General features: G+C 30.2%; 2 protein-coding genes across 3 annotated transcripts; both read right to left on the bottom strand.

Moving 5' to 3' along the window:
* Positions 1 to 3,521: 3,521 nt before the first annotated feature.
* Positions 3,522 to 7,786, bottom strand: LOC104770173 (protein neprosin). Of its 2 annotated transcripts, none has more exons than XR_015593113.1 (7): positions 6,954 to 7,786; positions 6,754 to 6,840; positions 6,214 to 6,477; positions 5,439 to 5,609; positions 5,294 to 5,351; positions 4,332 to 4,478; positions 3,522 to 4,126 (listed from the first exon to the last, which is right to left on the bottom strand). XR_015593113.1 is itself a non-coding variant. In XM_010494548.3 (7 exons), the coding sequence occupies exons 1-7, from the start codon at positions 7,149 to 7,151 to the stop codon at positions 3,749 to 3,751; spliced, it is 1,299 nt and encodes a 432-aa protein (XP_010492850.1). In that variant the 5' UTR covers positions 7,152 to 7,673; the 3' UTR covers positions 3,522 to 3,748. The 2 variants fall into 2 exon arrangements, 1 of the variants encoding a protein (XP_010492850.1); XM_010494548.3 differs by having other exon boundaries at positions 5,294 to 5,347; positions 6,954 to 7,673.
* A 4,124-nt stretch (positions 7,787 to 11,910) lies between these two features.
* On the bottom strand, positions 11,911 to 13,349 carry LOC147918625 (uncharacterized). The gene is made up of 3 exons (XM_087503609.1): positions 13,005 to 13,349; positions 12,024 to 12,815; positions 11,911 to 11,931 (listed from the first exon to the last, which is right to left on the bottom strand). The coding sequence occupies exons 1-3, from the start codon at positions 13,347 to 13,349 to the stop codon at positions 11,911 to 11,913; spliced, it is 1,158 nt and encodes a 385-aa protein (XP_087359735.1).
* Between the last annotated feature and the right edge of the window lie 2,610 nt (positions 13,350 to 15,959).

The raw sequence follows: 15,959 nt of genomic DNA, 5'->3' as shown, positions 1-15,959 counted from the left end.
TAAAAGCTTAGTTTTAGAGTTTGTATGATATATATATCTTATATATTTATTTTAATTTTTTAAAATGTTTATCTCCATTTTCTATTTTATATTAACATCTTATAAGTCATTATTTTCATACTTCCTTACAATATTCACCACACAATAAAATCATAAAGTTGAAATGATCCATATGTAATTATCTATTATGTCTCTGGTTATCTCACATATTCATGTATCATTTTAAATAATTTATAAAGATCAATATAATATTTAAAGATCAATATAATTATCCATTTATCCATTTATAAAGACTATTTTGTTTTGTGATCCAATTGTTAAATCTGCAGAGATCAATATAATATATATATTTTTTATGATTTGAGGTTTTTGAAAACAAAAAGAACATAATTAAACAATTGGTTTTTTGTGTCTTTAATCAAAACAAAAAATGATCCAAAAAACAAAACATATTCAAGTGGAACTTAAATATAAAAATAAAATATAATTTTAAAAATATCATTTCACTAAATTCTCTAAAGATGAAACCATTAGTATGAAATCTAGCACTATAAATTAAATTGATGAGTGAAAACAAAAAAAAATAAGTTATCCTTGGGATTTTAAAAATTATTGAGATTGAAGAATTCATATAATTTTATAAGAAAAAAAATTATATTAAAACACAAATTTAAAACAATTAATTTTCACATTTAACTCACATAATATAAAACTGAAATCTTTATAGCTTCTCCCTATAAATTATGCATTAACTTTATTTTTCCACTAAGTTGTATTAATCAATTATATTAAAACAAAACAATAAATTAGAATTGTAACTCTCATTTTTCTAAATGTAATTTTTCATCATTTCTCTTCCTATAAATACTCATTATCTTATTCTCTTAGTCTATCACTCTTTCATTCTCTCATCTTCTTCCACTACTCTCGAATCTCTTTTTTGTTTTGTTTTGTTTTATTTTGTATTTTTTTTTTGTTATTGTTGTTGTATGGGTTATAAAAAATCAAATCAAATATCATTGTAAAAGCTTAGTTTTAGAGTTTGTATGATATGTATATCTTATATGTTTATTTTAATCTTTTAAAATGTTTATCTCCATTTTCTATTTTATATTAACATCTTATAAGTCATTATTTTCATACTTCCTTACAATATTCACCACACAATAAAATCATAAAGTTGAAATGATCCATATGTAATTATCTATTATGTCTCTGGTTATCTCACATATTCATGTATCATTTTAAATAATTTATAAAGATCAATATAATATTTAAAGATCAATATAATTATCCATTTATCCATTTATAAAGACTATTTTTTTTTGTGATCCAATTGTTAAATCTGCAGAGATCAATATAATATATATATATATATATATATATATATATTTATGATTTGAGGTTTTTGAAAACAAAAAGAACATAATTAAACAATTGGTTTTTTGTGTCTTTAATCAAAACAAAAAATGATCCAAAAAACAAAACATATTCAAGTGGAACTTAAATATAATTTTAAAAATATCATTTCACTAAATTCTCTAAAGATGAAACCATTAGTATGAAATCTAGCACTATAAATTAAATTGATGAGTGAAAACCAAAAAAATATAAGTTATCCTTGGGATTTTAAAAATTATTAAGATTGAAGAATTCATATAATTTTATAAGAAAACTAATTTAGTTTGTCACTTAAAAAGTAATATTTTTTATTTTGAAATATTATGTGTAAGTGTTGAGTTTATATCAACAAACAACCAAATCATGTGAATTTTGATTCAGCCACTTGGTATTCCTTTTATTTTAGGTTATAAAAAATTAAAATATTTATTTATAATTAAAGACATGTAACTCCATTTAACTCAAATGTAACTCCTATCCAATAATTGTACATTAATTCATTCCTCCTACTAACTTATTATCTTTCAAGAGAAATTATTTTTGGTTCAATTTTAATATTTTTTATTTATTTTGGTTGGCTAAACTTATATTCATATTTTGGTTGGCTAAATTAATATATTTCTCATGTAAAATTATTGTTTATAATATATTTCTCATTTCAAAGTTTAAAGCAATATATCATATATATAAAAGTAAGGTTTTGGTCTCTCCTTATTGGTTGATTTTCATTTAATGTTTTCTAATTGTTTTGATCTCTCCTTATTGGTTGATTTTCATTTAAATATGTAGGAATAACAACATACTTATTTAATTTATTTAAAAGAGCAGATGATTAAACGAAATAAACATTTCTCCAAATTTTATAATTCAATCAATGAGTGTACTTATTACTTTGAAAAACTTTTACATTGAAGTTCATAAAATCATATAAGAAAACTAAAATACTATATCACTTCAAATTTGGAAGGAAACACTTGGTATTCCTTTTTTAAAAAGTCAAGACACATATAAAAATTTATTAATATTTAACTCACTTTAAAGACATTAAAGGTCATTTAACTCAAAAATAACTTCTATCCAATAATTTTGTACATTCCTCCCACAAATAAAAAAAATATATATATATGTTCAAGATTGTATTTAAATATTACATAATTTTTTAGTTAGCTAAATTTATAGTCACATATATACAAAATATATACATAAGAATTTATATTACTTATTAACACCATAATTCGACCCATTATTTGCTTAACTCAATATTGGTTTCAAAGCCAACTAAAGAAAAACAGAAACGATCTTATTGATATTAGACCAAAACATGGGCATACAAATATAATCACTTACACGGAAGATATTTTTAAAAAATAACTTATTATTACATAAGCAGTTAATTAGAAAATCTATAATACAATAAATATATTGGAAACAATATCAGTCAATGATAAGATTGGATCCTCAAAAGCAAGAAACAACATCTTCATAATTCATAAAAAGTAAACGCCACAATTATACACATCTGAACGAAATGGTATAAACATATAGTGTATAAATAAAAGTGACGGCAAAACCCGTATATGCCTAATTAAAACGAAATATTACAAAAGAGAAAACGAAAAAGACCATAAAAAAAACAAGAAAGTGCCAATTACACCACAACCCACGCGTTGCGTGGGGAAGCACCTAGTAATGATGATATGATGGTTAATGGAAGTATCAACGTTAACGACTTGAGGAATAATTTTCCAAGTCGTCGAGTCTCAACGTGTAATGCAATCTTCCACACAATATATATATATATTTAGAAGTTCTAGTCTACCGGATCATGATTATTTTTGGTCCCTGTGATCCGCTATGTAATCTTGAAACAAGTATCTAAAAAATTGGTATATTTTGAAATATGAACTCAAATCTCTTGGTGTAAGAAGTCTTATAAGTATTTAATTTAGCCAACCAATACACTTAAAGTGACAAAAAAAAAAAACGAAAAAAAAAAAAACAAAAGTGTTTTCATATTACAAGTGGGAGCAACTGATTTCGTACAATCCATTACAAATCATTATATTCACCTTGCAATACAATTTTGTTGCTAAATTTGTTTGATCTGAGATTTAACACAATTTAGAAAGCAAAGAAACTTTGTTATCATAATCTCATTATTGCATGCACTCTTCTTTTTCCTATGAATGCAATAAATTACTAGATTTAAACTAACCAACAACAACAAATCAATAACAATAAGCCAATATTCAATTTTTACTACCCATACTTGAAAAAAAAATTACACATTCGATACCCTTCAATTTCTTTCCTCCATTTTCCAACCCAAACTATGTACACTTTGCTATCAATTACACCTAGGATTAAACCCCGGCCCACCATAGTAAAAATAAGTTCCCCACTCATTACTATACGAACTCTTAATGTCGTAACATTCGGTGTTCTCGGCTAATATCTTGACGTCATGCACCGGTACTAAACTGTTGTCCGAATCCACTACCTCCAAATTCCGAAAGTAACTTGCTTTACCGAACCCTTCGTCTGGAAAATGACCAGAACCCATTTGAGTCGACGTGTGGCGGCCTGAAGCACGTGTGTTTACAACTTCACCGCCCCATTCCACGGTGGTTGCATGGTCAGCCAAGTGGGTGAAAAGCTCGGCTGGCCAATACCCGACAAGTGTGTTGTCGCCTAAACCCATCCACCAGTTCCCCATTTTTGGATCCTGAATTGAATATTTTTTGAACAAATGAACTTTCTTGTATATATTAGCATGTTTTGTGTAACTATGATCGTAAAAATAAAGCAAAAAAAAAGATATAGTATAGTAATTAGTCTAACTTGTTACCTAAAGATAATATCATACTACATTTTGCGTGGGAAATAGATGATAAATATAGAGATCTAGTAAGAGAGAAACAGAGACGAACCTTCCAAATGAGTACTGTGATGTCAAACTGGTTTCCTTTGAACGTAGAGAGAGGAGAAATGGCTGCTCCAATTGCAATCTTGTTATTTGTTTGGATAAATCCAGAACATAAAAGATTGTAACATCCTGTTGCTTGGTATGAATCACTCTAAGAATACCCAAAAATATATCACTAGTTTAGAATATGCTCAAGGAAACAAAAATTGGTAAACAAAATTAATGCCAACCAGTGATCAAATACCTAATTAACATACATTTTCATAATTTACAACCAAAAATATGTGTAGATATGTTCATACTATTTCTAGCTTTTGGGCAGAACCAAATTTAATGATTTGGAGAGTAGTAGTACAGAAGTTGGACTGGTATCAATCCAATTGATGTAATAAGGCTATTAATGCAAATATTAAATGCTCTACACCAAACATTATCATGATGACTCTGTTCTACCATTAACTTCAATATGATCAATACTTACACATTAAAGGAACCTGTAAGAATGAATCCTACAAGTTAAAGAAGCACCTTCACTTTATTTTTATTTATTTGGCATATACAGTGTTACCTTCAGTTTACCCTATCATAATTTCCATGCACAGTATCACTGAATTTCTAGATGAAGTAAATGTTAAATTTCTGTTTCAGAAAAGGGAAAGTATATATACAAAAAAAAAAGTATAAAATATTGAAACTGTGCCTTCAAAGCAATATATTTGGTTGTTTTGAAAATACAATCTATATACCAAAACTAGACACTGAACTATACCTAGAAACTACTACACTGTCACATGAATGTCCCTAAAAGCAAAACATTAATTAATCTTGTTCGTCTCAATGGATATTCAATATAGGGTAACCCAAATAATCTTGGGTCTGGATTTCTAGAATTAAATAATAAGTAAATAAAACTGATAATTTGCATCATAATATAAAATCAACAAATAGTAATTAACAACAACATACCGTCCAATAAGTGAACAATCTTGGTCTGTTGTCACCATACAGCTCCGGACTGACCTGACTAGTAGAACAATCACAGCTTTAGATATAACTCTTTTTCTTAAACTTACTCGATAGTAAGTAAGGGTGAAACAGTAAAACACAGTACCTGCCAGCCAGCTTCTATACTATTGAGATCAGGACCGACGAAAGAACCAGAGAGAATCCAAATCTGAGAGAGACTAAACTCATTCACTTCTTCTATCTTTGGATCCCAAACGTTTATCGTCGCCTTTGCTCCATATATCTCCGACGATGTTTCCGTATACGCGATCGCATGCTATCATTCCCCACCCACATATATCATTAACAAAATCAGTATTCATCGTCTTATTATACTTAACGATCATTAAATTCTAAATCACACTTATTTATAATCCCAACATATGCGTATGAAATGCCGTGCGTTTATATACAGTAGTTATTAATCTTCTAAGATAGTTTTATGTTTCAAGAATTATAATAACGAGACCGGATCTTAAAATCAATTGAATGCTTGTGTTTTTATGTATTTTATGAACTTAATTAATGAGACTGACATTGGAAACTGTTACATGGGTCCATAATTAAATGATTACATAGACAATTCACATAAACATTGATATACGAATAGATCGTACATGTAGTTTATTATCAACGTTTGTGTGAATTATCTATGTAATCTTTAATTACGATGACCGCACCGCTTTTTATTTTATTCAATTCGTAGACGGTATGGTTCACATTCATACAAAAGAATAGTATATTGTATATTTGTATTCATAAATCTATTTTGGTTATCCATTCTAAGCTAAAGACTTACTAGTTTGATTATATTGAAGTTCATAGTCCAATTTGTCAATAACCAAGAAGGGCCTAGGGATAACTATAATAATCGAGTGTACCTCATGTCCATTAGTGCCGAGAGCATCAGGCTTCTCTGTCCGTCGATCAAGGTGAATACTCCGTCGCTTTTTGCCAAAGTCAAACAGAGACTTGGCTCTCAGCGCATCGTTCATCGTGTTGCGTCGTATGGGAACAGTCCCCTTGGGGCACCTCGTGCCATTCACGTGCCACATTTGCCATGCATCTTCCAATACATTCGCTGCTGCTTCTTCTTTATTAACATCATCGCTTCCCATCATCTTCGGCATTTTCTTCGGTGCTTTCTGTATTTATTTATCGATAATCAAAAGACTTATTTTGTACTACTATTTCATCTAAGCAAAAAAAAAAAAGTATTAAGAAAAACAATGCTTATATATGTATTCTGTCACATCCAATGCATCAACATAATTTTTTGAAAGTTATTTACAATTTTTTCATAAATTTATAATTGGAATTTTTACCTAAACAAACAGTGTTACATCATTCAATAAATTTTGAAAACTGTTTATTTGATGTAAGTAATAAATAAAAAGAAAAAGTTGCGTGGTCGGCGTTACCTGAATCTTGTGATGCTTTAAGAGGGGATGATCCAAAGCCGGCTGCTTTCTTTTGTGTACACAATCTATTACATCACCGTCCGGACTCTGTAAATTATTATTTTATAATAACAAAAGTTATATATATTTTCACATAAAGATAAAATTTAGACAAATCAAATACAAATGCATTTGAAAAATGTACATATTATATAATTAACCTGGATGGTGAAGACAGGAGGCTTGTTGATCTTGTTCAAGTGCTTTTGGATCCTCTCTAGTCTCAAGCTACTGACTTGTCTGTATGGTTTGGTGTCGTTGAAGGCAGAGATATGTATGAGCTTCTGGCTCAAAGAGAGGCTTACAATAACAAGAAAAAGAAGAAGACTTCTCTTGGATGGAAGAACAAAACCCTCCATTAATTGATCTTTTAAAGCTTTACTCTCCTATAAATGTATCACATTCAGTGTCCAGAGAACGAGAAAATGAAGAAATTGGAAACTGAGAGAAGATCAGACAACTTCTTCTTCTAGATGTAAGATAAGAGGAGGACCATTTCAAGAAAATGGAAAGAGATTTTAGAGAGTTACTAATTTACTATAGCTAGCCGAAAATATATATAAATGTAAAAGTATGTATATATATCAGTGTGTTATAAATGGGGAAGAAGAGAAGTGGGTGAAGAGATATTATGAAATGTAAATATGGAAACGGAAGAGAAGAAGCAAAAGCAATGAGGTTTTCGAGAAGAAGATCAAATCAAGATTCATCATTGCCCTGTATTGGTTTCAATTTATATATAGATGGATTTAATTCTTGTCTTTTCTTTCTTATGAAATTAAAAAAAAAAAAAAAAAAGAAGAGAAAATATTCATTTTATACATGTGTGGGAGAGAGACTAAAGCAATAGTGGTATTGATTAAAATAAAGTTAAGGGAAATAAATGAAAAAGAAGCAAAGAGAGACTATAAATACAATAGAGAGACCTACCCAACTAACTAAAAACCTTTCTTCCCTTTTATGACACTCCTTCAATGTTTTCATCTGTCACTACACTTTTCTTATTTCTCCTTTTTCTAATATTTAAATTTAAACTTAGAATACCCTTAGATATTTAAAAAAATAAGAGTACATATTTTTGGTATTGGTACGTGTACGTCGTAAAATTCGGCTCTTGTGATTGTATACCTTGCTTATACATCATTCATAAATCATAACCAAAGTTGTTTTGTTTTGGTTTAGTTTAGTTTGGAACTAAAGATCCAAAGAGTCAAAAGTAGAAGAAGTGTTTTGATATGGTTTGAACTCATTGTCTTTCTTAGTAAAACTGTTTATATATCTTAAAAAGAAACTCGGACTTCAATGAGAAATCTGGTTAGCGTCCAAGATAATAGTATGATCAACACATTGCTTCTGTTACAAATATCATAGTTAGGGTTGTAAATTGGTATGTCCATAACCAAATGGGCATGTCCATTTGGACACATACAATTTATGGTCATTTATGTATCAAGACCCAAATACACCCACACCCAAATATGTCCAAACCAAATAGGACCATGACCAATTGGTCTGTCCATTGGTTGCAGATTGAAGCAAAATTCATAATCTCATAAACTCATAATTATAAAGCTAAAGGTTTATAAACTCATAATTATAAAGCTAAAGATTTATAAATTCATAATACACTCATAATACATTCATAATACACTTATAATACTCATAAATACACGAAGAAAGAGAGAAGCGGCGAAAAAAAAAAAAAAATCCCCAAATAGTAAAAACCCTAATTTTTTAGGATTATTGGACAGCCCACATCCAAACTAGTTTAGACCATATATAAATGGGCTAAATTGGTTTTAAGCCCATTTGACCGTTTTAAATTTGGTAATAACCAAAACCAGTCCAAATTAATTTGGACCGGACAGCCCATAGTTTTAGAGACCAATTGACATCTCTAATAATAGTAATTAAGGGTCTAGTGGATGATATGCACGAGGCAGATCAAAACTAGTCACATGATTATACTAATAATCTAATCATTTTGACCGTTTTATATTATTATTCAGTAAATTAAACTTTATGGTGGAACGTTTAATTAATGGAGTAGTATCTTAGCTTTGCTTGGGGGTCTCTCAATCGATCTAGCTTTTTTTTCGTTACATCATCTAAAATTTGGTACTGTATCCCACGTGGCGTCCTTTAATTGCGTACTCATTCACCACCGATTAAATATCATTATTTTTGCGTATATGCAGCATATGTACACACTCTGAAATCTGAATGCGATGGCTGAACCAATTTCAACAAATGAATTATGAACATACCAACTGAATTCAAAGTTATAATCAATTAGTAAAATTTTGTCATTTTCTAATATTTATGTTCCCTTTTTTTGTTTTGTGCAACTGAATAATGTTTAATCTCGTTGACCCAAAAAAACATGTTATTTAATCCAATACCCATTTCATTTCAAATAAGCCACGCATTAAAATTTAATTTATGTATAAAATCGTTAAACAGTTTACATATGTATAATAACTGCTGAATAACGTTTCATACTTTCGGCAATATGATTAATCCCCATTCAACTTTTTAAAATCAAAGACAAATTGTTACTTATTTCTTAGTGTTATTTAAAAATCAAAGCATAATTTATTGCTTACGATTATATTTCTTTCGATTAGAAAAAAAAAACATAATAAACGAGGAAAAAAATGATAAAACAAACTAATACTATATCGTATAATAATACCACACTCAAATTGAAGTTTGATCAAGATGAAGAAAGCTTATTCCTAATAATAGATAAAACTATAGAAACCTGAACTGAACTACATTTAAAGGCTAAGAGCTTTTCGCGTTATAAACATATAATTCATTTTTTTCCTCATTTTGACTTACTGGCCAAACACATATTATTTCGACGTAAAAAATGATATCAAGTGTATATAATTATATATAAATCATTGTGGACCGTTTTATTATAGTGGTCCATGACAGATCTAGTAAATTTTATAGGTATATGAGTATATCACGTTGGGTCAATCAATATATCCAGTTCGAGTTTGAACCGAACTGAGTTCGGAAAGAATTATCAGGATCAGTGTCTAAAATCAATATGCTGTGTTATAATTTTATAAAGTTTTGAAATGCTTGTTAAATATTAAGAGAAACTTGTAATATATTTTTATATACCTACTACGTTATTTTGTGTGTGCTAATTTTAACAAAATATGTTAAAATTACGTTTTAAATTACTACAAATTCGTGATAAACATTATATACATTGTCCATAGTGAGCAAATTAAAATTTATGGAAAATAAATGGGTGGCTCTCATATTGATCATCACATACATTATATATATTTGACAAAAAAAAAACCCCCCAAAAAAACATACATTATATACATATGTATTATACATGTTTGATGTTTCTAATCAATGTTCACGTGGGTGAAACTATATGATATGACTAATGTACTTTAAAATTTTGTTGATACATTATCATAAGGATTGCCTATAAATTACAAAAAGAAATGTTGTTGGATTAGATAAGATTTAAAATAAATAAATACATATGTATCTTCATCCGATGGTCAACATGACGAAACCAGGTTATTATAATGATGCTCAAATCCCAACTTAATTTAGATGCTTCGACTTCGTCTGATTCGTAAAACTAGTTGAATGTATTAATGATATTACGTTATAGTAATGCATATTATGCGATAAGTATATATGAACCTTCCTAGCTACTAAGCCACCAGATTCAGGTTGTTAACCACGATAACCCCTTATTTACGTTCAATGATACTAGTACTTTTTTAAATACGTGTAAGAAAAATATATGGTAAATATGTATTTTTCGTTAGATACAATAACTAGGCCGAATTTTACATATATATAAAAAAGCATTAGCAGTTTTTATTTTAAATGAAATTAACAGGAATGCAATATAATTACACGTACAATGGTCACCGAGAATATATATATGATGTTAACATGGAATGAACATGAAGGGCTTTCGAGCATATGCATAGTAAACGCCGGGCCAAAATCACATATTGATATTTTGTTCACTTTGTAACTATATATTGACAACGATTACAAACACGATTTGATGTTAGTTCTGCAGTTTTCAATGAATAGTGACTAGCTAGTACCGACAGCGATCATTGATCTTTCCTTTTCTTTTTCTTTTTGTCTAGTTTGGACCGTTTGGTTTAACGATTGGTTTTGTAAGACCAGATTTGAATGAATACTGATTAAATTTTGGATTATCGGACCGTCGTTAAACCGACTATTACAAAGAAAAAAAACATCATTTAATTGTTGAAACAGTGTATTGTCAACGCGACAACGACTACATGCTTTGTACGGTTGGTATTAGAAGAATTGACGCATAGATAAACATATTTCTTGTAAAAGAGTATTAGAGATGTCCATGCTACCACGTAGTCATACGACGACATGATAAGTCTAGAAGAGTTTCAACTTTCAGACAAACTGCGATAAAATGTTAGATTAATAACAATAATAAATAATAAATTGAAATATATTATGCATAAGAATTAATGGAGAAAAATATGAAATCGGAAAACTTATTGACGTGGCATATCCGGATAATTTTGTATCGATGAGGTGGCAATATGACTCGGAGTCAGCTCAGCTTAATGGACTACACATGATGATCCACTGTTCTAGATGAGGGTGCTTGATCATTTGGGCTCGTATCAGTGAGATCCTCTCGAGTTCGAACGTAAATTCTTTCTTGTCAAGCAAGCCCAAACAATACTCTTGTTTGTTTAAAGTCTAAACGCTAAAGTGCATGTATATATATTCTCGTGAAATTAAAGAGCATGTCTAACTTGACAATGGTTCGACTAAAGTGATATCGATCGATCAAAAGTCAACTGATTTGGCCAAATCTATTATAACATCTACCAAAGATATTTTTTTTTTGTTAAAGGGTTTTCTTGAATTAATAATAGTAGATTACAAAGGAGCCCAGATAACCAAACAAGTTCAGAAATACAGTAAAAAATACAGAAAAAGAAGAGAACAGAGGGAGTGGGTGGAAAGAAGAAGAGGATGAGTTATCAAATTCGAAACCAACTTGATGGGGAACATAAGTCAGTTACCCAACAGCGAAGAAGTGAAACACGATCTGGGTTACTAAGGACCAGACTGTGTGCTCTGTTTGTACAGGAATATAAGACCTTACGGTAAACAGAAGGAGGTGGAAGAGTGAGATCTTGGTGATACCTTCGGTTCCTCTCGCTCCATACCTCATAGATACACGCTTGCCAAGCTTGAAGGAGGGCAAGTGAGGTGTCTTTATTGACTGAAACTGAATTTAACCAGATCAAAACGGCGTCCCATTGCAGAGGAGCAACCATAGACGTTAATAACTCAACAATACGTCTCCATATGAAAGCCGAGTAAGAACATTGGAAGAAAAGATGATCCCTTGATTCCTCTTGTTCACCGCAGAGAAGGCATATTTTTTCAACATCGTAACCCCATCTCACCAATCTGTCTAGAGTTGGGTTTCGGTTGAGGATAAACAGCCAGACCGAGAAAGCATGCTTTGGAATTTTGGCCTTGTGCCAAACCAGCTTGAACCAAGGAACAGCAGGTTTAGAGTCCCTAATTTGATTCCAAACATTCCGCGAACAGAAAGATTTTTGAATCACATCTTCGATCATCCACACTGCTTTGTCACTATCTTGAGAGATATTAACGGTAGTGAGGAAAGTGTAAAGCAGAAGTTGTTTCTCCGATCTTGCTGGTGAAAGATTCCACCCTGAAGGAGAAAGAGACTCCCTGACAGTTGAACATAGAGGAACCCCAAGGAGCGCCGGACCTGAAGGTCCAAAGTAGTGGATTAATGGACCAAACGGTGTCCAAGGATCCCACCAGAAGAAAGTATCATCACCATTCCCAATTTTGATCCTAAGGAATGAGAGTGCTTTCGACCGCAGCTTCAAGAGAACCGATAGTTCTTTACGTTTAGAGCCCAAAAGGTTGAATGAGATAGATAATGGTTTCTCATCCAGGCTACCCAGATAGACCCGGCTCTAAAGTAGAGCAACCAAATCAGTTTAAGCCCGCAAGTATCGATCCATGTAGACAGATTTCTTAGACCCAACCCTCCTTCCTGTTTTGGTAGAGTTAGAGAATCCCACGCCACCTTTGCACCTTTTGCAGAGTCGAGAGATCCATGCCAAAAATATGCACTAGATAAATGAGTTTGTGAGACGAATGACCTTTTTTGGCAAAAGGAAGGCAGAACTCCAGAAACCAAGTATTCCGGCAATGACCGAGGAGATGAGCGTGAAACGACCTGCGAGACTGAGGTGTCTATGGGACCAACTGTTAAATCTCCTTCTGATCTGCGTCAACAACGGATCACAGTCTGCGACTGAGAGTTTCTTGGTACACAATGGCAACCCAAGGTAGCGAATTGGGAGAGTTCCGGGAGAGAGGTTGTAAACTGTCTGCATTTGATCTAGAACTGACTGTGGCACTCCCGAACAAAACATGCTGGTCTTTTCCAGGTTGTTTTCTGACTGTTGAATCGCATCTCCGTGTATAGTAAAAGATCCAAACATCGATCGACAACTTATTCTACAAATTGCTGTTAGGAATTTATTGGATTGGCGAAATTAATTGCTTCAGATATCCAGAACAAAAGGCTGTGTTAATTATTGGAAATAACTTAAAGTTTGGTCCAAATGTGGGGTGCTTGAATGATTTTTAAATCTTATATAAAAGACTGTTATTCAATCAATAATTTTTTTTATCAAACTTCAGTCAGTAATGAATCTACTTAAAACGAAAAAAAAAAACACTTTTAATATAAAATTATAAACTATAACTAGATTTGGATTCGTGCTAAAGCATAGGTTGAAATTTATTTTATTTATATTATAATTTTAGAATAAAATATAACTTATATGATTGATTAAAAAAAATTAGATAAAATAAAATCATATACTAAATATAATGTTTTGAAAAAAACACATATTTTGGAAGTTTTATATTGTTAATTTTATAATTTTATATATGAGAAATGGTTATGTTTGTTGTATAGTTTTATTTTAATTTTTGAATATGTTTAGTGAAAGTGTTTTAATATGACATGTGTTTAGGTAAAATTTTATTTTTAACTGCACAGTAAGATATTAATATCTCAGAAATCACGATTAAATGAAATAAATTACCAAAATTTTATTCTTTTTTATGCCTAATAGTATATATTTTGTAACAATACATGGAATACTAAAGATTTTATTTTGGAAATTGTATAAATCAATGGAATATTCTCTTAATAAAGATTATTTGGGATATTTCTAAGTGTATTCATATTATAGCCTACAGATTAACCAATTAATCTATAATCCTTTTTTAATCAATTTATATTTAATATATAATATATTTTATTATTAATTTATAAAAATTATATAATCTCAAAAAATTAGTATATAGGGGATTATTTAAAAGTCGAAATGGTTTAGGAAATTATGTTGTGAAATCCAATAGATATGTGGATGTAAACTTCAGCGTCAAAAACTATAATTAATTTTCAAATTTTATATAGTAAATATGAATACGGAGGTTCTCTGGATTTAAGGTTGCCCGTCTCGATATGAGTTTGTTTAAAACTTCCAAGAAGTAGGGGAAAAGAAAATAACAAGTGTCGCACTCTCAACGATGATAGAGTGACACTTATCCCCCAGTTGCCACCTCTGATGAGCATCTCACACTTGCTCTTTCTCATGCAATTTTTACCTCATTCCTCTCTCGCTCTCTTTTGTGTCAACGCTGATCAAATCATCGTTTATGTAACTGAAGATACTGTAGATGATAGGTTCTCGTATATAGTACGTTGAGTTAGGCGCGGAAATAATAAAACAATAAGTGGCATTAAATTTTAACAAAATATTGATCTGTTTTTAATACAACTACTGCTTTTTATTTCTTGAATATGCATGTAGGTTCGTACGATGTTTAGTTACTTCAACTACATATAGTTTTTTTTTTTCTTTTCGACAATATATAGTTATATATACGTACGAGTTAATTACTAAGTGAATGAAAGTATTTATGGATTTCGTAAAAAGTAATTATATTTCGAAAGTCTTACATGTTTTTTTTTTTTTTGAAAAAGGCTTATAAAGTCTTACATGTTCTATGCTTTTTTTTTTCTTATTAATGTTCTATGCTTTTTACCTCGTCAACATACTTTCTTATTAATGTACTTGACAGCATATTCAACCGGCTAACCTAATTAACATGTTCAGAGTTTTTTTTGTCAAAGAACATGTTCAGAGTTTCAATCATTATTGATCGGTATAGTCAAGAACTTAATTAAAAAAAGAAATGGTCAATGAGCTTTTTTATATATTTAAGTACATTGTTAATGTATGTACGTAGAATGGATAAATACGTTTTTCACCAAAATGCCATGATAGAATTTCGATTAGAGTACTTTAATTTGTCAAAAAAATAAGGAAAATAATGTTGAGTTGTGTGGGTAAAATATGTCTATACTGCTTAATAAAAAGAAAAAAAAAGAAAAAGTAGAGTGCAATCATCATCATACAATCTAACGAATACATTATGGCCGAATGAGCCGACAACGAAAGCTAACATTTTGGTCCGAAAAGAGCTATTATTAGAATGAATAATTATTTTCCGCGTAGTAAATCATATTATTGTGACATTTTGTATTTTTTTTTTTTTTGCAGTTATAAATAAGTCAAGGCAAGAGAGTCATTTCTGAAATGCTAAATCTGTTAAAACACGATTGATTTAACTTATGAAGATGGAAAATATAGATTTAATAAGTGAAAACAAAAATAAAGGATTTAATAAGTAGTGGTGTAAAAAAAGATACTTCGAGCCGAAGCACCTAATCAATGGTTGAGCCATGTGTTCCAAGGTGTTTGCCAGACCGTCCTCGATCTTAACACGTAGCATACAAGCTTGACATATTCCATTTTCGCAATATACGTAGACTTATACTTCGTATTTATTTTTAGTTATTTATCTAAAACGTTACTCATATCCTAAAACAAACGGTGAAACTTAGAACCTAAGTAAAACCTAGGAAATGAAAACCCAAGAATCGTGATTTGTAAGTATTACGAGGAAAAAGACATATCATATGCATATATATATATATAGAAGGGAATTAAATATTTTAGTTTTTGGCCTGA

Source organism: Camelina sativa, chromosome 20 (assembly GCF_030686135.1).
Source record: "Camelina sativa cultivar CO46 ecotype springtype chromosome 20, ASM3068613v1".
NCBI lineage: Eukaryota > Viridiplantae > Streptophyta > Magnoliopsida > Brassicales > Brassicaceae > Camelina > Camelina sativa.
This window is presented reverse-complemented; position numbering and strand designations above follow the sequence as displayed.